This window comes from Myiozetetes cayanensis, unplaced genomic scaffold (genome assembly GCF_022539395.1).
Source record: "Myiozetetes cayanensis isolate MyiCay16 unplaced genomic scaffold, myiCay2020 scf15, whole genome shotgun sequence".
Taxonomy (NCBI): domain Eukaryota; kingdom Metazoa; phylum Chordata; class Aves; order Passeriformes; family Tyrannidae; genus Myiozetetes; species Myiozetetes cayanensis.
Window position 1 is genome coordinate 5,401,886 of NW_026087159.1, and position 23,468 is coordinate 5,425,353.

At 40.3% G+C, this 23,468-nt stretch overlaps 2 protein-coding genes across 3 annotated transcripts in view; both read right to left on the bottom strand.

Moving 5' to 3' along the window:
* The window catches only part of BRS3 (bombesin receptor subtype 3), a 478,452-nt gene that overhangs the window by 453,330 nt on the left and 1,654 nt on the right, over positions 1 to 23,468 (bottom strand). Inside the window, exons 2-3 of one of the 2 annotated variants that reach the window (XR_007628325.1) lie at positions 21,523 to 21,874; positions 19,183 to 20,928 (exon numbers count right to left, since the gene is read on the bottom strand). Coding sequence is in view for 1 of the 2 variants with exons in the window: in XM_050310678.1 (XP_050166635.1) it covers positions 20,521 to 20,928; positions 21,523 to 21,874 (760 nt within the window). In the remaining variant the exon portion in view is untranslated. Of the gene's footprint in view, positions 1 to 17,943; positions 20,929 to 21,522; positions 21,875 to 23,468 lie in introns of those variants that run through there. The other variant, XM_050310678.1, reaches the window with a different exon arrangement.
* HTATSF1 (HIV-1 Tat specific factor 1) lies at positions 340 to 14,258 on the bottom strand. The gene is made up of 9 exons (XM_050310677.1): positions 13,993 to 14,258; positions 10,241 to 10,445; positions 9,886 to 9,933; positions 8,909 to 9,063; positions 7,731 to 7,894; positions 6,143 to 6,242; positions 5,555 to 5,644; positions 4,929 to 5,066; positions 340 to 4,581 (listed from the first exon to the last, which is right to left on the bottom strand). The coding sequence occupies exons 1-9, from the start codon at positions 14,167 to 14,169 to the stop codon at positions 4,297 to 4,299; spliced, it is 1,362 nt and encodes a 453-aa protein (XP_050166634.1). The 5' UTR covers positions 14,170 to 14,258; the 3' UTR covers positions 340 to 4,296.

Consider the following 23,468-nt stretch of genomic DNA (forward strand, 5'->3'; position numbering starts at 1 on the left):
CTGGATCCAGCTGGAAAGCTCTGGCTTGCTAACACATGTGCTCTGTAAAAGTCCCTCTGCACCAAAGGCTACAGTATATTTTACTGAGGAAAAAAATGGCAAATACATTATCTCAAAACTAATCAGCAAAGACTTGTTCTGTTCACGACTTTGTTTATTAAAAAGGTAGTATAAAACACAACCCCTTTAAGAAACAAACTGAAGACAAACCAAGGGATTCTCAGACACTGTCACAAGTCCAGATAATATTCAAATACCATTTGTTTTTAAATGTTGGTTTTCTAAAGGATAAATGAAAATGATCAATTCATCGAAAGAAAAATCACCAGTCAGAAAAAATTCCAAGTCAACTTATTGAAAAGTTTAATCTAACAATATACTTTATTACAGAATGAGCAAAAAACCAATTTGCTGCAAAAGATTTCGTAACTCTATAAATGTTTTACAGAACTTTCAGAGTATCCTGACAGTAAGACTTCAAGCCATGTATAATGAGCACTAAAATACACACAAGTCCAATCAACACAAGTACACAACTCACAGAATTCTTTTCCCATACTGCAGTATGTTTCCTCAAATTCAGAAATGAGAGCTTAAAATCCAATTAGCATCTATAGGTAAGTATTTTTAATTTTTTTTCCAACTTGTTTTGTTTAGGTTCAAGAATTCAGAGTACGAATATCTATTTTGCTGGAAAATTTAAAGGCAAGTTTGGGTTTCTATGAAGCATCCAATACCTTCAAGTAAAGTGAATTAAGTGAATTATTTGTAATTGTAAGTAGGTTAACTGAATAATGTCTAGGACATTTAGCTAAAATGCACTGCATTTAACATACCAATGATTTTAAGTGAATTGCAATCCTTATACAAAATGTAAGCTGTACGAGGGACTGAAATTCAATTAAAAAAAGTAATTTCAAAAAAAAAGGCAGGAGAAACAGATAAACATTTTGATGCAAAATGAAACTAATTCTCTCTTTACAGCTGTATATGAACATTCCAGAACCTGTGAGAAAAAGAGAAAGCCTTCAAGAAACCCTTTTCTTTTGGGGCTTTTTGTTTCCAGGTGTCTACCTTGGCCTTGCTCCTCAAGCCACGTCATCTCTGGTGAATAATACCCATAACCCCATAAAACTTCCTTGCCAGCAAAGCACTGAAGAGCAGTTGACTGTAAAACAAACTACCAATGCTTCTTGAAGCTAAGTAATGATTTTGGACAGTATGGTTAAAACAGTGATGGTTGTTGAATTATACTGAAGGATCAGTTAATACTCTGTCCCTGCTGAGCAACAAAGATTATCCACAAATTGTTTCAGCCTGCTGTTGGTTATTGTTTTCATCATTTTCAGAGGGAAGGAGGCAGAATCTCTTACAATGAACCTCTCACCAAAAGCCTAAAATACATTAGAAACTGAGCAAAAAGTTTGATTTTGTCACTTCTAGTGAGCAAGAAAAGTAATTAAACAGCACTTTCAATTAAAGAACAAATACAGAGAAAATTCCATTGGGTTTTTTAACTTCTTACCAATTTATGTATGATGCTGGTCAGTCAGAAAAATATGTAAGTTTAAGAAGCAACTCACCTTGTTCAGCTTCAGATTTGTTAAAATTTGGTATTAAACATTACTGCTCTATACAACAAGATTTCCATAGTCATACTTCAAAATAGTAATTTTAACTTTTGTGATTTTTTATTTCTGTTCAGATTAATTTATAAAAATTTGCATCATTTCAAAAAGGAAAATGTCAAAAGAATTCAGTCTGAATGAAAATCTGCTGAAAAGAAAGTTACAGCTGCATTAACCTCTCCTTGGACTACTAAATGCAGTAACTCAATGAGTAGTTTATAAAAATATATTTTTACATTTTACAGGGGAAAACAGAGGTAGACAAAAGGAAAACACCAGTCTGAGTGTAATGCCACACTTCAGAACAACGTATTTGCATGGAAAAACAGTTTTTATTTACTTAAGAACCCCGGTTAATAGGAAAGCCAGTAAAGCATTTGGTCTCAGTCTTTCTTGGTGCTCTATTTCGGTGTGAGGTCTAGAGAGAAAGGTGAAAGGACTGACATCACACTGGACTTCTGCAACAAGTCAGTCAAATGTGTACATCAATCGCAGAGAGGAAGGTCACTGCACATAAACGGATTCTTTATTTCTCAAATAATACACTACACTAACCTTATTTTTCATATCTGATACCATGATAAGGCTTCATAGAACTGTACAAGTTTTATACATTTGTCCACAAGTTTCCCTACATCAGTTGCAATTCCACTGTAAAACAGGTGATTTAACTGTGTAGTGTTACATGACTGGGCTCCTTTAAAAAAAAAACCAAAGCAAACAAAACACGAGAGTAATCGATCTAAAGCCTGGAGTCTAGAAGCTGGAAGGAAAAAAGGAGCACTGAAAGCAATACCCACCACATTAACTCACACTCCTCGTACACAAACACTCCCAGCTCTCAAAGGTCTGTGGTGCTTACTACCAACAAAAATAACTAAGGCAGAACCAACACAACCCAGAGATGTATCAGAATATGCCAGCACGTGCAGCTAATAAGCAGGCAGTGTTTCAGATCCCCTGAATTCTTCAAACACCTGCTTTGCTGAAACATACAACTCACACTTGGAAACAGGACTCTTTTGGCTGGCAAGAGCTACAGCTCTTCCTTATAATGCAACTCAAAAATGGAAATTTGTCATGCCAGCTTATAATGAGCCCCCAGACTTTTAACCTCTGAATTCAAATATAATCTCTGTTGTAAAATCAGGTATTTTTTGTCACAAATAGATGTAACTTATGGCAGGTGTTAACTTAGATGTCTTGGTTAGCATAGCTACCCACACATACTGATTACGTATTTATATACCATATAGACTTCTGGAAAAAATATATATGGTAATCTCAGAGCACAAATTTTCAGAGTATTCTAAATACCTCATGATCAAAACACAGAATTAGCATCTATAGTTTCTTGCAATCCAATATGAATTAAAACAATTGAACAGATCCTCCTTACAAATGTGTACTGGTAACCATCCATATGAACAGCGTGCTATGAATTTAGTACCAGTATTTTAATTATTTAGTGCCTAAATCCATATTTTTCTATCCTTACTTATCAAAATAACAGGATTCTAAATTAAGAATGACTATGCCCAGAACAGCTCCCTCAGTTATTTCTGATAGCCTGCCCCATATTAAGATACCTGAAGTTAGAATGCCTTCTAAATCCTTGCTTTTGGGAATATTTCTAAGAGGGCTAGCATCTGCTTTTTAAGAGCATTATTTGAAAGCGTGTTTTCAAGTTTTCTAACTTCTGCACAATAAACTGTAGTTTGAGCTGCCAAAAGCCTTTTAAATCTTATGAAATATGGAAGATCCTCCCCACTCTGAAGAGCATGCAGGGCTAAACTAAAATGTTGAGAACTTACACCCATCATGCTAACGAAATGGAACAAAACCCTTTAACATATAAGCAAAAACTAATAAAGCCACCACAAAAATCAAAAGCCTATTTTGATACCTACTGCATACAGACCATGAGAGTTTAAGATCTATCTATTTCATTATGTCCTAGAATGTGTGTGCTCATGCATTTCTAGTCTCCTTGACATAATTCCAGCCTCTATCTAACATCAACAAAATATCTAAACAGGGGAAGGAAAAAGTAAAATTTACTGAATGCTGTGATTTAATAATCTATCTTCACTCAGTTTGCCTGAGGGTGGCTATGGTAATGCTGTCTGTTTTGTGACTTGGTAGTACTCTTATCATTTGCTACCTAATGAATAGCAACACATCCAATGCATTCACCCCAGATGTATCACAGCATCTGTTCCATAAAATGAAGCAAAGTACTCAGGACACAAATCATTTTTAAAGATGAAATGTTGAGTTCCAAGGGGTACAGGAAAATTAACAGTAAAATCCACAAATCTTGTAATAGCTTTGCATTACTTAAGTTACATACAGTTACATAAACTTAAGGGTTAGAACGTATTTCACACTCACATGATGAAACACTTGACAAGCATAGTTAGAACAAAAGAAGCCTGATGAGTTTTACTGCATTCTTGGCAACTTGAGTTACTTTACCTGAACAGCCAATTAATACAAACTTTTAGAACCTCATTAAATACTGCTTTTAATGAAAACTTCAAAGCACACAGTTGATGACATTCTAATATGCCTATATTCATATGAATATTGTCTGCAGTCACCCTGAAGAAAGGGATCAACTCAAACATCACCCTAAAAATCATGCTTTCGTAAAGCATTAAAGGTGCTATGTATCAGCTTCACCATCACTGCCTGCAAGGCTGCTGTCTGTGGATGGAGCTCCATCTTCATTAATGCCCTCACCATTATTCTCACTCTTAGGAGCTTCATCATTTGCACCCTCCTTAGGTGTGTCATTAACTCCGGGAGGTTGTTTGCCTTCGGGCACTTTAACGCTACTTGATGCAGAATCCGAATCAGATGTGGTTTGCTGCTCCTTGGCATCAGGATCCCCTAAAAATGACTCCCACACCTTCAGCCTTTCTTCCCTTTCTCTTGCAGTCTCCTCCACCTATTAGAGAGATGTTAATACACATCATTTTGAAGTCATCCTTGTCTAAATGAGTATTTACACAGATAAAATTATACAAACGTTGATCTGCTGACTGTGAACAAATGATCTGTACACGCAGTAGATAATCCTCCAAACTGACATCTCTAACACACAAAACAGGGCCTTTAATTTTTTGCTAAGTTGAGTAATTCAGAATGATTTTTTGGGGACATTCTAGCAGTTTTCGAGGAGAAGCAAGATAGTGCAGGGGTGGGCAGGGGAAGGGGATGGCAAACACTTTCAGAGTTAAAACAGATTTATGGTTTGGAAGAAATATTTGATGAAATAGGACCAGGAAAGGCTACCTGATAATCTGTTACACCATCCCACGTTTCAGCACTGAGCTGACGGCCACCAAACCACCTTCCATTCAGAGTGAGCTTGCACAGATCAGCTTCTGTGGCTTCTTTAAATGACACAGAAGCCACACCATCAGGGTGTCGCTGTAAGGAGAGACAACTTTCATTTAGTAATATTCTAACCAGTGTACTTATTCCAGTATCTTTTAGATTGTGCTACAAAATCAGATTATGGCTCCATTCTGATAATACATAGTCGTGTTTGAAAATATCAGTTTCCAGGTTTACATATTGTGTTCTACTGGCAAACAGAATACAGTTTTTTAACACAGGAAACAGGAAATGTTTCAGCTAGCTTAGTTACAAATAAATGTATTTATACACTTTCAAACTTGTAACTTGTATTCAAGTTCTTCGGAAGAGTTAGTTTGCCTTCTCTTAGGCTGAAGATGATGGGTGCTTAGACATTAAATTCCAAACCAGTTTTAAAATACTGAAAGACTAAGTCAAGTTTCCATGAAATAAACATACAAAACCAAATAAACACTCCACTCATATTTAAAGCAGCCTAAATGTTTTGCAGCTTTGCACATTACATCAGTTCTGCCAACATAGCATGTAAAAATACCTACATCAAATATGAGAACCTTCTTGACTTGTCCAAACTTTTCACACTCTGTCCGCAGATCTTCTCTGATCTCATTTAGCACTAAGGGATCCTCCTGCAAAGCAGTCACACAGCTTTAATTAAACACAAGAACTCACTTCTCTCAGCTTTATTTTTGCTCAGTCACTAATGGAACCCATCTGCCAACCTATCAGAAGTTCATAAACTAAGTGCTGTTATGCTGCATTTTCAAAGCCACTTAAGAGTTGGCAGACAGTTCTTATTTGATTTTAATAAATGCTACTTATTAACAAAGTTATTTTGTGCTGGTTTCTCCATTCTAACAGTAACTGTTGTTTACTACTCTTTCCATCCCAGAAAGGAATATTATCAGGATACAGACAGTGAAAAAGGCTGATTTGAAAAGTACATTCTTACCAACATCTTTTTCTTGTTTTTCAGAGAACTGAATGAATTTCAAGCAGATGTTTGGTACAGGAGAATGCCCTGGTTCTCATCTGCTTAAAATTTTGCTAAAATTTGTGTGGCAGAAAGTTCAGACAATGTTAACTATTAACAGCACAGTCTACAGTAGCAAACTGCACCTTCCTACCTCAAAGTCCTTTGGGTGAAACATATTCCTGATAATAACGATGCGCTCATGTCGCATTCGAGTTGCACCATCTTTCTTCTCCGGCCTCCAATCCAGCTGTCTAATGAAATGAAGCAACAGTAAGAAGATATTGTTGCGGCTCTCTTCAGTTTCTACAAGTATTTGTTGAAAAAAAATTATTAATTTGGCGTTTTTTGCAACACATCAACACGTATTTTTGACACAAAGCGTTAAGTTATTCTTCTAAAACATACAATAATTACCCAGGTTTACCACTTCTACAAAGCAACTGATCTTTTAAGGTACTTAAAAGCTCAAAGAATAATAAATTATTTACAATAATAAATTATTGCAAAAATGAAAGCATTTTTTTAAACACAAAGAAAATAATTTTGAAGTTTTAATTCCTTCCTAGATTCAGCTCAGATACAGGAATCAGTTGCTAAGAAGTACAATTAAAATGTTGATATTTTGCCATTTTTCCCTAACTTACTTTGTAAAAGAAGGAGATTGACTATTCCCTTTGGTAAAACTTAACTGCTTTTATTTAAACAAACATGCAAGAACACCTTGACTCTTACACAGGTACTGCTGTAAGATGTGCTTTGTTCCACAGTGCCACAAACTGGTCATGTAACTCAGGGCACCTGTTCTAGGGCTTTGCCTTCTCACATACATCTCCTACTTTAGCTAAAGAAAACATGGGTTCCCAACAAGAGTAGTTTTACCAGTAAATTATGCTCTTCAACTCAAAAGGAACACAGTCCTTTTATTCACACAAATTGCTGTCAAATGCAGTTTCATTATTTTCATACACCATCTCCACACTGGAGACCTCTTACAGCAAGAATTGCCAATGCATCCTTGGGGCAGATACATTTCAAGCTATGCCTGTTTTCAATAGATAAGATATCAAGTAGCCTTTGCTCCCTTTACTATGGCAAAGCACTTCTGCATTACTATTTACAATGTTCAGTGGAATGTTGCTTTCATCAAAATATCAAAAGTTCAAACTTCTTTCTTCTTTAATCTGCATCTTCTTGGTTCCAAAAGGCAGAAAAACAGTTTTGAAGTGACAAAAGCAATGAATCAAGGTACAATTCAAAAATCAGTGTATTTTATACTAGAGATAGATGTCTGGGGCAATCTACAAGAGATATTTTAGTACTTTCTCCTGTGGCAGCCAAGCATCTTTTGCCCTTTGTAACTGAATGCATCATGGTACAGAATATATGTGGGCAGTCAGTGTTATGACCTTCTAACAGCAAGCCCAGATATCGTGACAGGTTATCTTCCACACTCACACACTGAGAAGTGTCTTATCTCCCCAGAGTTGTAATATTTTCTTCTATACCTTAAAGGACCATGGCTCCCTATGTATTATTTTAATGTTTAAGTTAAAAAGAAACTCATTATATTAACATTTAATTTAGGAGTACCTCCTCCCCTTTAAATGTGCCATAGTTATTTCACTGTCAGATAAGACTTTAACTTTTCCATAGCTTAGCACTGCATTTGAAAGAAAGCAGCACTTTACTAATAGCACTTAGAATTCAAGCAATATTTTACTGAAATAAAAAATACAAACTTCTGCTGCTGAGACAGCTTCTTCTTGTAGTCTTTACATTTCTTCTTCTTTTTGCTTGCATCATACTCCCCCTTCAGTTGGAACTTTGCAACTTCCACATGCAATTTGTAGCCTCGGATTTCTGCTTCATCCAGAAGCCTCAGTGCAAGTTGAACTGATTCTCTCTATTTGAAGATAAAAGACAGCACAAGCTTTAAAGCACATGGCACAGTCAAATGATCCCAGTAACGTGGCATTAAGTGTATTGTGCTAAGTGTCAGGTCCCTGTCACTGAAAAGGCCACTTCTCTTCCAAATCTCCTGACACACAGCTGGTAATGCCTTCTTGATCAAAACCCAGTATTTCTTCACTCCTGTTATAATTGATTAATGCTCCCAAAAGCAACTGCACACAGGTAATTCAAATATGTCACAGAAATTAAACTGCAACCATCAGGCAAGCTGATGAACTTAAAAGAAAGAATAAAAATACTTCAGGGGGCTGATTTCCTATAAAGCTTGTATCACTTTTCCATGAACATCAGATGTTGAGACTCTCACGTAATTTTTAATATTTTCCTGCAAGTCCTTTGGAGTGGAGCCTGTTTTTATATTTGTGCACTGAACAGCCTTAACTACTCCAATTACAAAACAGCACAGACTACAGGACATTGGATTTAGCACTGCCTGGTGCTTTTCCTGAAGAATTACAGCAGGTTGCACTTGGAAGCACCAACCACAAGTGAAACACATGAAGGAAATAATACTGCAGCCTAAACTTTTATAGCTTAATAAAAAATGTAACAGAGTTCTGAAATCAAGCAGTTCTCAACTGAAAGCTGTAAATACAGGACTACAGTCCTTGGTATCCAGTATCATCAGTTACACAGTGGCACATTTTCAAAGTAAAAGGTAAACAGTCCCCCATTTCACCCCATAAGCACTGTTAACACCAGAGAGGAACATGCAGAGAAACGTGGTCAGCAGCTATTATGGCCACTTTCAGGGAGAGGGTGGGGTTGGACAAGAGGACACAAATGAGGTGCACAAGTGGGCATTTCTGGATTAATGAAATTACCTTAAACCTAAATTTTAAGTTACACTTCAGATGTTTCAACAATCTTCTGAATATGATTCTGAAACAGTGGCCACAAAGTACCTTCGGTGGGAAGGAAAACTACATTTTGGTGCCCCACTGACCTTCAGATAGCAACAGAGGCCGTCTCCTTTAAGATTTCCTTCCTTATCTTTGTACAGTTTGATTTTGTGTTCTTCTGTCTGAGGATCTCGCATTATGATACCACATTTTGACATGACTTGTACAAATTCATCTTTTGTAATGTCTGGAGGTAAACCTGCAAAACAAATTCAAACCAAAGGCTTGAATGTGGTCTGTGGACCAAAGAAAAACCCCAACCTATAAACTGACAACTATTTTCTCCACCTACAAATTCGACAAAAAGAGCAACTGAAAATGTACAGACTTTATAAGGTCTGAACTTTAAACTGAGGGCAAGAAGAAAAAACAAACACCAAAATGGATAAGAAAATGATGTGGATGTTCAATGCTAGTTTGGCCTGGATGAAGATTTTTGAGAATTCAAGAGAGTTCATTTCTGTGACTGCTGAGAGCTACTAAACATACTTTTGTATATGCATCTAAGGATAGCTCCCCACAATCCAAAATAGGCCGAGAAACACCACAATTAGTGCACAGATCATTTCATTCAAGCTTCCCCATTACTTAATCATTCTATTCCAAGGCTTTTTTTTTTTTTTACCGTTTCCTCTTTCTTACCTAGTAATTTAATTATGCATTTATTAAATCAAATGAAATTAAAGGTTAAGTGATGTTTACAGTTGATGCACTATCTGGTTGTAAACTTTTCATTATCCTATCCCCTAAGAGCCTGCAGAAATTATTTTGCTTAAAAACCCAAACTAATTAATGACTTGGCTGACACAGCTCACAGAATATCACATTTAGCAGACAAAAGCACAGAGCATGTCCCTTCTACTACTCTCCTACATCTGCAATTTAAAGGTCACCAAGACATCATGCAGTCAGGAACATAACATTAAGTAGCTTGCAAGTGGCAGATTGACTAGAGAATATCAGAGACATTTACGAGTCTCTTTTACCATCTTTAGCTCAAAGTAGATAAATAAACACTTACCTGTCACATAAACATTTGTGTTTCTGTCTTCTTCAACGTGAAACCATCCTAAACACAAGAGTTTTAATTAAGTTATGGTAATATGTTAAACATGGCAGCATAGGCTAATGTTTATATTCTATCAGATTTCTAGCAATTTTTGCTTCCTCAAGGGGAAGCTCTGAACATGCTTTTTTCCACCTTGCATACAGATTTAGGAGGATACCTATGAAGTACCACACAATTTTAGAACTATCTGGAAATTTTCAGCAGAACCCATATCTTTGCTGTACTGGACAACACCAAACAATTGCCAGTTTTCACTCATTATTATACATGTCACAGCTAAACACAGGGAAATACTTTGTCTACTTACCTGGCTCCAGCTTCCTTTTTTCTGATTTTTGTTTTGGATCTGTTTGTTTTGGTCCTTTCTCATTTGCTGATGGTTGTGTTCCTGCTGTCTTAGAACTTACTGGTTGCTTACTTTCACTGGTTGTGCCAGAAGCAGATGAAGTGTCTGTCTCATTTGCATGGAAGCCATAGTTGGCATGATAGGTTGCCAGGAAATCTTCTGTTATCTGAAAAGAAATTAGGAAAATTAATCAAACCTTTTAAAGAACTACAAATTCAGGTTTGTGTTTTCATGTTAGATAGGTGATGGTCACTTTCCAATCCAGTATTTTAAAACTGGTTTTAAATCATCTTTGCAACAGCCAGTTCAGGCGTTACCTGAACGAGACCAACACGCTAATTCCACACAGCACATGAAGTTTTTACACAAACATTTCACAAGTTCTGCCTTTTTTCAAACCAAGCTTTCTGCTTTCCACATAAATTGGACCTGCCTGAAGGACAGAAACCAAATGCTGCTGGCCATGGTGAAGAGATAAAGTGACACTGACAGTAAGTCAACAACTTATCCACAGATGATGAATGACAGACACTGGCATCTGCCTTTTCATGGAATCACTTCCAGAGAGGACATGTATTTGTGTTGACAGACAGTAAATATTGCACTTAGAGAGAGATGTATCTTAACACACTGTTTCTAAGGCCACATGCTTTACTTCATATCCTACTAATAGATAATTAGCTTCTTCTCTTCTAGAGAGAGACTATATTTGGGTAAAATTTAGGATTGGCTAATGCCTATGTTTTAGAGGTCAAAATAAAAAACCCCTAAAAATCATACCCAGTACCTCCAGCCAGGTAAATTTTAATACAAGCCACCAGCAATCCCATGCAAAGAGACAGAGCTGCTTTTGCCACATCCCTGCATTATGAAGGATTTTCTGAAGTTACACACTCTGAAAGGATTTATTCCCAAAGCTGAGCCTTAACCTCTGAAAATTTTATCTCTGACTTGTGCCGCGCTTGGTTCATCTGCATTCAATAGGGAACAAAACCTGATGCCATTGAACTATTGTGTCCATGATGATAATGCAACCTCCCATCTTCACAGTGACTCGAAGCTTCATGTTTCAACTCTAGACTTCTATTATGACAAATCAAAAATGCAGACCTGACAGTAAGAGGTTTGTCAGGAATAATGCAAGATGCCACAGAGCCCCATATAACTTTAAAGTTTAGCACAAAATAGCTCCCAGGCTAAACAAGATTTGCAACACACCTCGATAAGGAATGTAAGTGGCTGCTCTTACAGACACGACATAACACAATGTCACGTCAAGAGAAAGAAAAAGTGCAACCATATTTAGTGAAGACATTGTGCTCAAACCAGGTTCATTATATTTGACACAAGCAACCTTAGCAATCCTCAGTGTCACAAATGATGAGATCCAGAAAATTAAGAAGCTTTTGTACTTTCTGGTGAACAGGATTATTAATTTTCATCAGAGAACTTACTGATAAATTAGTGATTAAACCTGCAACAACCACCTTCCTGCAGTAGGATTATCTTTCAGCTTCAGGAGGAACTGTGTTCTTATGTTCAGCTCATTTTTATTCTTAGCAAATTACCTACCATGGACTGTCAAATTTTACCAGTCAATAACAGAGATGTTTTTTTGCATAATATCATCCTACCATATAACCACTACAGTTGCCTCATTTTAAAATGCGTTTTTTGCAAGCACAAAGGTATTTATACAAGCATAAAGGTTTTTATTGGAACTTATGTCAGTCGTGCTGTGCCTGCAAGACAAACACCGATTCACAGAATTTGTTACTTGGGGCTTCAGTCCAGTTCTGGTGGAAAACATCACAGAGAGATCAGTTCTATCTGCACACCCACACAATTATACAGTTTGGGGTGATCAAGCTTATAGGAAAAGAAACAGAACACTACAGGTCATGTGAGCATGTAATTAACTGCTGGTCCCACCGAAATGGAAAGGAATAGATTAACCAAATGAAGAACAGATACCCTGTGCCTGCAGATGACAGCCAACATCTGTACTTTCACAGCAAGTGATGCAGGCACCAGATGAATTCCTTGTGCTATTTTGTGATATGTCCATGAAGGACTTGGTATTCATCAATACAGTACCACTGAGAGAAAAGCAATGAAACAATAAATGAGGTTACAATTGTTTCTATTAAATATTTGACTGTTTCCAAATTTTTCTGGGGAATGTTGACTGTTAATATCATTCACTTTTTGCACTGCCTTGAAATGTGCTTTAGTGGAAGCTCAGCAGCCACAACTCCCAAAGCAGAGCAGCAGTGCAGTCCCAGTCTGTAGATGATGGTTACTTAGACCAGTCATATTTTCATCTTTTGTCAAGAAAAAGAGATTAAGAACTTTATTACTGCTCATGGAGAAAGTACTACAACTTCTGGCTCCTGTGGGCTCTCCAATTTATTTTGATAAAACATCCTGTTGAATAATCAACAGGCAGAAGAAGTAACCTGAGACACTGGTGTCTAGCTCAGTGAAGAATCTTTGTGAAGCTCTGTGGGTCATTTTGACAGGTCACCAACTTCTCCTACACATCATATTTACTAGTGAACTTCACTGCTTTTATTTAACCTGTCCAACCTTTAATGTTATCTCCTTTCCAAGACAGAAGAGATAAGAAAGGCACTTGGGAAAGTCAAATGATACTGAGAGGAGAAAAATTTTAAAAACTAGGTGAGAAAGGGGGGAAGAAACAAGTGAAAAAAAAAAGGAAGAACCCTTTTACAAGTTACTGTGCTTACTGGATATAGCACTCCAGAGGGAGCCAGGGATACTCAGTGCTCCACTTTGTGCGTCTGGATTTCTCAATGCTTTTACCCCTCCATAAGCCATCTGCTCCAGACACCTTCCTAGGTTTACACACATTCAAACTTGGCACTACAGGCTTCATTCTCACTCAGATTCTCTGAATTGCAATGAATTCACAGTCACAAACTAGAGCTGGCACATTGCAAGTATCAAGCAGACGCCATAAAACGTCTTAATACTAAATTAATTGCCTTCATGCATTGTTATATGGTAAGAAAACCACTATTTCACTTGCAGATCAGCAGATTTGCTCAACTAATTAAACCTATGTCCCTTCTCCCTTTGAAGTAACACGCTGTTATAGCAAGACAATTTTTTTACACTGAAAATATTTAATAATAAAAAAAAAAAAACAAGGTGAAAAACTGTGACGTGTTTCCATGCTGTGGAATGCCACTAGGTAAGACAAACACAATTTTCAAGTGCGCTTCTGTGACTGAAGGAGATGGAAAAACACACCTGTACAAGACATTATTTTCAGGTAATAATGAAAGAGGGACATACTTTTGTCTAGAAAGGATATATTTTCATCTAGACATCTTAAGAGACACTTCCCTGCCCACAAAAAAGATCACCACAGCTACTGCGACAAAGAGACCTAAAGGCAGCACGGACCAAGACCCACAAATATAACTGTGACTTCATGCCAGGCTCGAGCAACTCCACAGATGCTCAGCCAAGGCGAGGAGCTGAGACACAGCTGAGACACAGCTCTTCACAACGAAATCGCAGCCGGTCACAGGCGGAGACGGTTCTTCCTGTAAAAAGGGGGGTTTCGGTGCCACCGAACCCTCAGCAGACACCAGCGGGGCCGAACGAGGACAGCTCCGTGGCGAGGGGACCCAGCCCCGACCGCTCCTCCTCCTCCTCACCCTCCCGGGGACCCCCGCACCCACCTTGGGGAACCAGGCCTTCTTCTCCCGGTCCCACTCGTAGGCGGCCCCGTCCGCCGGGTCCACGTACGTGAAGGGGTCGGACTCGTCCTCGCCCTTGCCGGGCTCGGCCTCGGCCTCGTACTGCTGCTGCAGCTGCAGCTGCCGGTAGAACTCCTCGTTCCCGTCCTCGCCGCTCATCCTGCCCCGTTCGGCGGGACTCGGCACCCGCGCCAGGCCCGGGCCACCTGAGCCGGGCCTCGGCCACCCGCGCCGGGCCTGGGCCACCCGCGCCGGGCCTGGGCCACCCGCGCCGGGCCTGGGCCACCCGCGCCGGGCCCGTACAACCCGCGCCGGGCCCGTACAACCCGCGCCGGGCCCGGGCCACCCGCGCTCGCTGCGCGGCCGCGGCCTGGGGCGCGCGCCGGCGGCCCCGCCCCTGTGGCCGGCGGGAGCGCGCGCGGACCCCCTCACGCGGCCGCCGTGCGCGCGGCCCCGCCGCGACCGTGCCGGACCCCGCCGCGCGCGCAGCACCGGAAACGCCCCTGCCCCGCCCGCCGCCGCCACCGGGGTGTTTTCTCCCGCCCCGCCCCCCTGCCCCGCCCCGCAGCCAATGAGCGAGGCGCTGGCGGGTCACGCGGGGAACGGCGAAGCCAATGAGAAGCCTTTCCCCGGGAGGGCGGGGCGGGCTCGTGCAGGGGGCGGGGCGTGTTTTCCCGCCTGTGGGCGGGCCCCGAGCGCGGCCCGGACGGGCCCTGAGGGCGAGGGGAGCTGGGGCGGGACGAGGCACCGGCATTGCCTCCTTCCCGTTCCCTTTCTCTTCCGTTTCCCTCGGCTGCAGCGCTGCTTCACCACGGGCAGGGGCTCGGCGTGAGGGCGGCTGCCCCTGATGCGCCAGACAGCTGAGGGCGAGAAGCTGTGCCTTGATGGGCTTTGCATGGGCGCTGATGCAGCTTTGCTTGCACGATAAATAAAAGTTTGGGACGCGAAGCACTAAAAGTACTCCCTGCTGCGATGCCTGGGCAGCATTGTGCCCTGGGCAGTGAAGCGGCTCCTGTCTGTGCTGGGCATCGTCTGGCACTGACGGTGTCCTCGTGTCCTACTGGGGCAAAGGCAAAACCGAAAAGATAAATGAAACAAAAATGGCATGCGAAATGTCAAGAAATCACGTTGTTTCTTGCTCCTCCCTTGGCTAAGGGTGTCCTGCCGTGGCTGTTGTGCTCCCCTTGGAAAGGGCTGGTACGCTTGGACAGCGGGATGAGGCTTAGCTTCAAAACGCAGAATTAGTTTGCACTAATGAAGACTGCAATTAGTTAAATGCAATTTTCTCACGCAAATCAGCTTTTAAAAGACCTTCATTCAGTGCCATCTAGTGGTTTTCACAGTTTAGCCCAGACGTGAAACCCAAATTTAATGGCTAATGGTATTTAAAAGTGTTTTATTCAGGGGATGAAGAAGCACACTGATTAGGTTGTTTTGCAAAACTTAACCTAGAACTATAAACCCTGGGTATTAAAATAGCCACCTGTTTTAAATGAAAATTGAGCTGAACAGCCCCATCAAAGCTGGCAGTGGCCGGTTGCCAGGGGCAAAGCAATCTTTCCACTCAGAAATAAAAAGGATATTCAGACGTTTTCTGGAAATCAGTATTCCAGGAACAAATATAACTTTACTGTCATACAGTCTGGAATGATAATAAAATCAAAGACATGAGATCTGAAGCTCTGTAGGGAAAGACCAACATCAGCTCCCTGCCTGGGCAACAGGCTGTCAGATGAATTTGCTGAGGATATAAATATAGAGTTCTAGTAACCTTTGGCTGTCGCACAAAGAACATCCAGCCTAGTTAATGACATCTTTGATGCTTCAAGAATTTTCTCTTGGCAGGGCTATTATGGTAGTTGTCCAAAGATTGCTTTGTGATCACTTATAAACTGACAGCTTAAAGGACATTTGTCTTCGCTTTCAAACAGTTATTGGATTCTGGAGAGGAGCGTGAGAGGCTCGACATAAACTGTGGTTACTTATAAAATTTGGAATTGGATGTATGTTTGGAAATAAGATAATCATAGCCTCAGACATTGTAAGAGTGATACAATTTAAGTCTTAACCTGCTTGTTTCATTCTGGCAGGGTTTTTTATGTTTATAACTCTGAGTGATTGCAGTGAGGTCTGTGCCCAGGCAGTACAGGTTCCCTAGAGTTCAGATCTGCCTACAGAGAGACACTGTTGTGGGGAGCAGGAAATTCAGATTTAATCTCAATCCGACAGGAATGAGAGCGTGCTTGTGTGCAGGAGGGTCAGTGCAAGGCAGATCTATCTGCACACTTTAACGTGGCTGTGAGGACACGCTGCCTCGAGTCCTCACGCTTCCCGAGATGAGAGCGTGTGTGACGGCAGCTGCTGCGGCGCAGCCTCGTGTGGTGTCACCACCATCTGTTCCCTTCCTCCTCAGTAAAGACTGCACAGAGGGCCAGCCCAGGGAGCTGATTCGGCTGGAAACACATCACTTCTTGGAGTCGAGACAGCTTTCCCCTCAGTCACATCCTGGAAACGACACAGCTCATGGCTGCACAAGCACTGCTGCTCCAAGCTGCGTGTTCTGGGGATGGGCTCAAGTGTCCCACAGCTTGGATCAGTGTAAGCTGTCAAGAAATGGTGTTTTAAATCCTAAGAAGATGTCTCAAAGTAAATATTAAAAGGAAGCATTAGCATGATTCTGTATCTGTGTCTGTCTCTTCTGTGTTACACAAGGCAATCTTGGCTCATCAGAGCTGATTGTCGGTCTAGAGATGCCATCCACTAAAAGTAGGGATACCTAGGTTTTCCTGAAGTGGTGTTTTGCTGTCTGTTAGAGGGGAAGCAGCAAATCACTAGCTAATACTTAATTAGGTAAACACTCTTTGCTTGATCTTCTTTGTTATGTTAAATTAAGGAGGCAGTAATTAGTGGTTAAGTACAGAGAGGTTATTCCTCTTTGGGCATTCCATGGAGCTGGTACCTGTAGTTGTTACACAGACTAGTGAGAGTGAGGAAGAGTGTGAAAAATTCACAGTGTGAAAAATTAGGGGACCAGTACAGATGCGCTAAAAATTCACTGTCCTGTCCTGTGCACAGAAATTCCACTTCACAGTTCACCTTGCACTGAGGGGCCCATCAGTGGCAGGGCCCGTAACTAAACACTTATTAGAGCCCAGATTGTATTTTTTAAGTACCACTGATTGAAATGTGCAAGTACCATAATTGTGTGTAACTTTGGCTTATTCTTTAATTGTAATATCCTTAGCAGAAACACACAAGTGTCAGCAGGCAACCCTTGTAAAATAAAACAGAACAAAGCAGTTTCTATGAGAAGAGAAGTGGGCGCTTTAAAATGGCTATAATTGTGTAACTGACTTTAATACCCTGTGCCATTTGCTGGAGATGCAGTCAGTTACACTGTAGCACTGCTTTGACATGGATGTGTTAATTTTTGTGGATTTGGGTTTTTTTTTTTTATAACTAAACTGGCATCTTATGACAGCACAGAGTATTGATTTAAAAACTAATGTGAATATGAAATGTGTACATCTCATTCACAAAACAAACTGTAAAAAACCCTACATCCTAGAAATTGTATTTGCTTACTCAATAAGACTCTGCATGAACAAGACCTTTGAGGGAATCTTGCTTTTCAGCATTTTGTGCCATTTTTCTACCCGTTCTTACACTGTGGACGTGAATAGTGAACCCCTAATTATTCATTCCAATTCTTTGCAAAATAACTCTCAGTATTTCTGTAAATAGATGATTATTTGCACATACTCTTATAGAATTACACTTGTATTAGTTAGGGGTGAAAGAACCTGGCTTTGAAACACTAAGAAAAGATTGCAAAGAAAACAACCCTTTTTGCCCTAAATCCAATTATGTTAATGTGGGGACATCTTAGGGATAATTATATTGTGGGGAGTAGATGAAATGAATAATATCAGATTGTTTAGATAAAAATATATGTTGATCAATATATTACTCCAATACAACGTCATGAAGATTTGAAAATACAGAATTATCAAAGCATAAAGTACACAGAATAATTAAATTATGGCTTGAAATATTGCCAGTCTTTAACAAAAACATGTGCAGGATATAGCAAACCCATCAGTTTTGTAACGATATATTAGCAATAGATAGACCATCCACAAGCAAAAAGTAGCTGCATGCAAGACAAGAAAAATGGTGAATTAGGAAACTGTGGTTTTTAAGGACTGCTCTGAGGTGTAGCCAAGGATTTTGCAGTGGGAAATCTGGTTTCCAACAGAGACAAATTGTGAAGTCCAGAAACATGTAGCAGATTTGTTTCCCAAAGGCTTTACTAAGCTAGAATAAAGAATGATGTAAGGAACTGTAAAACCGTAATGTTTGCTTTTGTCTAGAATTCCCTGTAGTAAGATCCAGGAAGACAAATGTAGGTTCATAAGTGTGTGGGCTTATCTACTTATTTCAGTCTCACCCTTCAGCTCCATGGAGAAAAAAGAGAAGGAGAAAATATCAGTTCAATATGTTTGTTATATTTGTACATAGCTCACTACCAGGAGTGTGTTGCATTAAGACAAAGAGAGTAAAATAAGGTCTCTGGAGTCTGCTTTGACATAAATCATATTTCTGTGCTATTATATTTCCATTTATTTCAGTGATCCTATCCTGCTGTAAAATTGATACAATAAAAGGAAGAATCCATTTGAAAATTAGTTCTTGTAGTCTTTCAGCTTGCAACATGAGTAGTGTAGTAAAAAAAGGCCAGGCCTGATGGGACTAAACTGTTCTGTCATTAACTGGTTTACGATGACTACAGAGGTTGTATTCCAATGCCCCTGGGATTTATAGTTTGGTTTTATTTTTATGATTAGGGCCATCAACAGAGAGAGACTGTAAATAGATTTTCTCATCTTATAATGAACTCAGATAACAGTGCATGGGTGGATGGATTTCCAGCCATGTGTTGTTAGGGGCTCTGTGCAGCTGGAGGCGGGTTATACCTTCAAGGGTTAGCTAAAATTGAAGCATCTGTGGCTGACAGAATTATTTTAATTCATATGTTGCAACTTCTGTTCTATTCTTCAATGCACAAATTATTTTGAAATAGAAGTCCCTTAGTTTAAGGGATGGAAAATCTATTGTGTTTTCTATCCACAACACAACTTCCACAGAACAAAATTTTGGCTCAGAGAACACAAAACTCATTAAGTGTCATTCAACTTTTTTGTAACATGGGATAGGAAGACTTGCCTCCTGTATTTCCTTCTGGGAAGGCAGTCCCTGCCAGCAGTGCTGCTGAACTTGGACAGGCTGTCCTGACTTGTCTCTGCAAGCCAAGTCATGAAATCGGTGGATTTGAGATTAGAAGGCCTATGCTCAGTAAGACAGTCTATCCCAATATTAAAAAGGGATACAACTTGAAGAATAGAAAACTAGTAAAATAAAAAAATTCAGCTCTCCCAGCATGCTTGAACATGTGCAGACCACTTAGGTACAACCACGAACACTACAGCAGGAGTGGATCTGTGCAGGTAAAGGGTTGGTCTGACCCTCCACACTGTACAGTTTTTACTTCAAACTTGTTCTAGTCTGGTTCCATGGACTGGACATAGAGTTTCATTTGAGAGAAATTCAGATTGTACACTCAAGACCACTCTGGGAGACAGAGCAAAGTAAGGCAGGAGGGCACATTTGAGCATTCACTGTGCATCCCAGCTAGAACTCTGATACAGATCCACCCCAATTTCTTGATGTTAAATCGATAGTTCTTGATGTTAAACAATAAAGAACTCTATTGAGATGTTTTACCCATAGGTCACAAAGAATTTTACAAGTGTTGTTAAAGATTATTATAGTTTTCACAGAGAAATGATCACCCGCTGGTTTCCTTGACTTCCTTAGGAACAGTGAAGATCACCCTTCCCACTACACAGCAGTCAGCTCTTAGCCAGAGTTTCAAAGTCACTGACAAAGCAAAGGCTACTGTGAATCTGGCCCATAATACTTTACTTTTTTACTTCACAGTGCTACAAACCTTAGCCTTCTTTCGTGTTAGCATCCTTTCTGAAGAGTTTACCGATATTTAACATTCAGGACAAGAAAATAAATAAATTTGAATTCTGCCTGGTTGATCGTGCTATGACCAGGTGGTTTTCCTTGCTTGCTGTAGATGTAAGTACTTATCAGAGGGAGCTCTCAGTCACAAGTCAAAGAGCAAGTCACCAAGAAAAACCCATCCTCACAGCCAATTCTTGCACCAACTCTGCTAACTCTTCTCCTGCCCAGTCCAGGAATTCCATCTAGGGATCTGTGTTCATGCTTGGGAACATAAGGCATCCCTTTGAGCTTATGCTGGAAAGTTCAGCTGTTGCAGCTTCTTTTCCCACTTGGTTTGATTTCTTTATTGTACATTTTTAAAAATGAGGAACTCCTGGTGAACACACTTTCACGGACAGGTCAAGCTATGGCACCTCTTTCCAGGGTCCCAGTGGCAGTGACTTGACTGTAAAGGCTCTGCCCTTCATCCCACGTGAGCTAAACGCTCTCCTCCTCTTTGGTGATGCTGTAATCTGTTAGCAGTGTGACACTGATTTCCGAGCCGTGGGTGCTGCCCGTGACTGACAGGGCTCTGGTGGGAGAATTGCTCTGGGTGGCACTGGGAGGCTTTCTATGAAACACTGCCCTGCAGCACAAGACTTGCTTTTTAAAATGTTGCCGGAAACTTTTACTCAGCCAATAAAGGGCAAAGGGATTGATGCAGGAATTGCTGAAGGCCAAGGCGCGGGAGAAAATCGTGGCTATCAGATGGAAGGTGGAAGCGTCCACGGAAGCGTGGTATGTAAAGGAGCGGTACAGGTAGAGGATGTGGTTAGGCAGCCAGCAAAAGGCAAACAAAGCAACAAGCACCAGCACTGTTTTTGCAACTCTCTTGCGGGATTCAATCTACAAAAAAAAAAATAAATAATGCACATCTGGTATTAGTAACAATTAGTAATATGCTTGTGTTGTTGGTGCTGGATTGGCAAAGGAGTGTAAAAGTCTAACTGCATTAGTAATCAAAAAAAAGAAAAAAAGAAAACAAACAAACAAATCCCCAAACCACAAGGAATAAAGAGTGAAATAAATCTATTTCATAATTTTCTTGACAAAGTGTTTTCAGTGCAGAGCACATTCCCTTTCCATTATAAATCACACTGCATTCTCATCTAGACTAGGACTTAGAAGTACAGTAGTTAATGTGTCAGCTCACATGGATGAGGTCCCAGTGTTTACAAATCAATGGTTTAACTCCTGAGTTTATAGGGCTGTGATAAAGCACAACAGACCCATCCCTCTTCAGGAAAGCATGGACACTCACAAGTGGCGAGTCATGAGCTCGTGTGTAAAGGCACAGCTGAATTTGGGTTGTCGGTGTGGGCTGCGTTTGTGGAGCCTTTTACTCCACTATCAGGTAAAGTTTTGTACTCAAGAATTCAGAGGTAATCATCACAATAGACTTTGCAAAATTGGACACTTTATAGCTTGATCACAGCTTACCTGCTTACGGGCATGACCATGTTCTTCTGCTGGCATGTTGGATGTACTTCTGTATAAAGTTCTGGCGATAAGAAAGTAGTAGACAGAAATGACAGCCAAGGGCACAATGTAGAACACTAAGAAGCAAACCAGGGAATGAGCTTCCTGCAGAATCTTCTCAGATACAGGATAAGGGGCACATGCCTCAAAAGTTACATTCTTCTCGGGATTGCTGAAAGAATACAAATCTGAAAAAACAGCCTCTGGGATAGCAAATATCATGGAGACAATCCAAACACATCCAGCTTTGCAGCAGGTCTTCAGGAGCGCATCTGAAGTCTGCAGTTCCAAGGGCTTCACGATGGCTCTATATCTAAAACCACCAACATCATTGTCAGAATTAATACAGAAATAATGCAAACACTGACAGTGCAAACTTCTTAAGGGTAAAGCCATTACTGTTCCTGCTAAACTAAGGGTGCTGGAATTGTCTTGGAAATGAAAGCAGATACTAGCTCATTGGAATTAGGATGGAAATGTAAAAAATAATTTTAAGCATGTATTTTAATGGATTGTCTGGCAGGGCTTGCCATTAAAGCCTTCCAAAGTAAAGGTGATTTGTACTGTTTGGATTGTGATCAGTAAGAGCAATCATCTCCCAGTTTTATGGCACTGCCTAGAAAGGTAAATGATGGAATTAGTATGCAAAACTGGTAAAGGTGTGAAACAGGTTAGCTGTTTTATAAATCATGAACCCAAGCATGTACGTCCCTCCTTTCTTCCATCTTCCCAAGACCTCAGCAGAGTGCAGTGATCTGACTCAAAGTAATGCTCCAGGATTCATTCATATTTATAAAGCAGGAGAGGACACTGCTGTTGACTCATGCCTGTGACTCTGCAGCATGTGGACTGAGTCAGGCAGACGAGAAAAATCTGGGTAAATCTGCAGATGTGTGAAAATCTGTGTGGAAATGGGACATAGAAAAAGGATGAACCCCCATGAAGGTGGGTGAAGCACAGGCAACAATATATCCAGCTGGTCAAGGATCAGGGATTCTCGATAGTGCAGAAAGAAGTGACCCCTCCAGCAGGGCACGAGACTGGTATGAAAGGAAAGGCAGTAGAAAATGACCCAGAAGATAAGACAACCTAGTTGTACCATTTTACACAAGCTGGGGATATGGTCTTTTTCTCCTCTAGGCAAATTCAAATAGAAAACTGGAAGCTGGATGGCTATTTATCAAATAAATACAATTTTTATTGACTTTGAGCTCTTTTAGCGCGCTGGAATGTGACAGTCTGGCACTGAGCACATGACTGATCTGAGCTTTCTCAGTAAGTTTACCATGTAGTTACTCTGTGAAAATGTGGCACAGAGTATTTATGTAACAGCTATCATGAAGAATTAAATACAGAAGCAAGTGTTTAAACTGTAGAACCAGAGAACAGGTGGGTTTGGAAGGGACCTTTAGAGGTCATGTACTCCAGGGTGGGTTCTGAACTGATGTCATGCAGGACCAAGACCTTGGAGCTATGATAGATAGTTCAGTGAAAACATTAGCTTAATATTCAGCAGTTGTTAAAAGACCACACCAAACCCTTAAAAAAACCCCAAAACAACAACAACAACAACAACAAACACCACACAACCAACAAACCCCCAAAATGTTAGGCATTATTAGAAAATTAACTAAAAGAAACACAAACATCCTAAGGATGGAATATAACACAAATAGGCTGGAGAGATGGAGAGGGATCTCTGTCTCTTCTGGCACAAGAGACAGTGCCATCGAATGAAGGCACGTTGTTTATTCAACAGGCAGTGAAAGTCATTGCTGAACAAGTTCAAGAAGAGGCTGGACAAGGATCTAGAACCCACTGAGGTTACTAAATAGACAGAAACCACATCTGCTCAGGGGGTCATCTGAAGGCTTAGGGTTTAAGTATACTGTTGGATAGAGGTTTTT

Excerpts from the sequence above, each read along its gene's own strand:
- HTATSF1 (XM_050310677.1), bottom strand. The coding sequence starts at position 14,169 with ATGAGCGGCGAGGACGGGAACGAGGAGTTCTACCGGCAGCTGCAGCTG. Across the intron at positions 5,067-5,554 it reads AGAAGGTTCTCATATTTGAT|CGACACCCTGATGGTGTGGC; the intron begins GTAGGTATTTTT and ends CTCTCCTTACAG. Across the intron at positions 4,582-4,928 it reads ATGGTGTAACAGATTATCAG|GTGGAGGAGACTGCAAGAGA; the intron begins GTAGCCTTTCCT and ends TCTCTCTAATAG.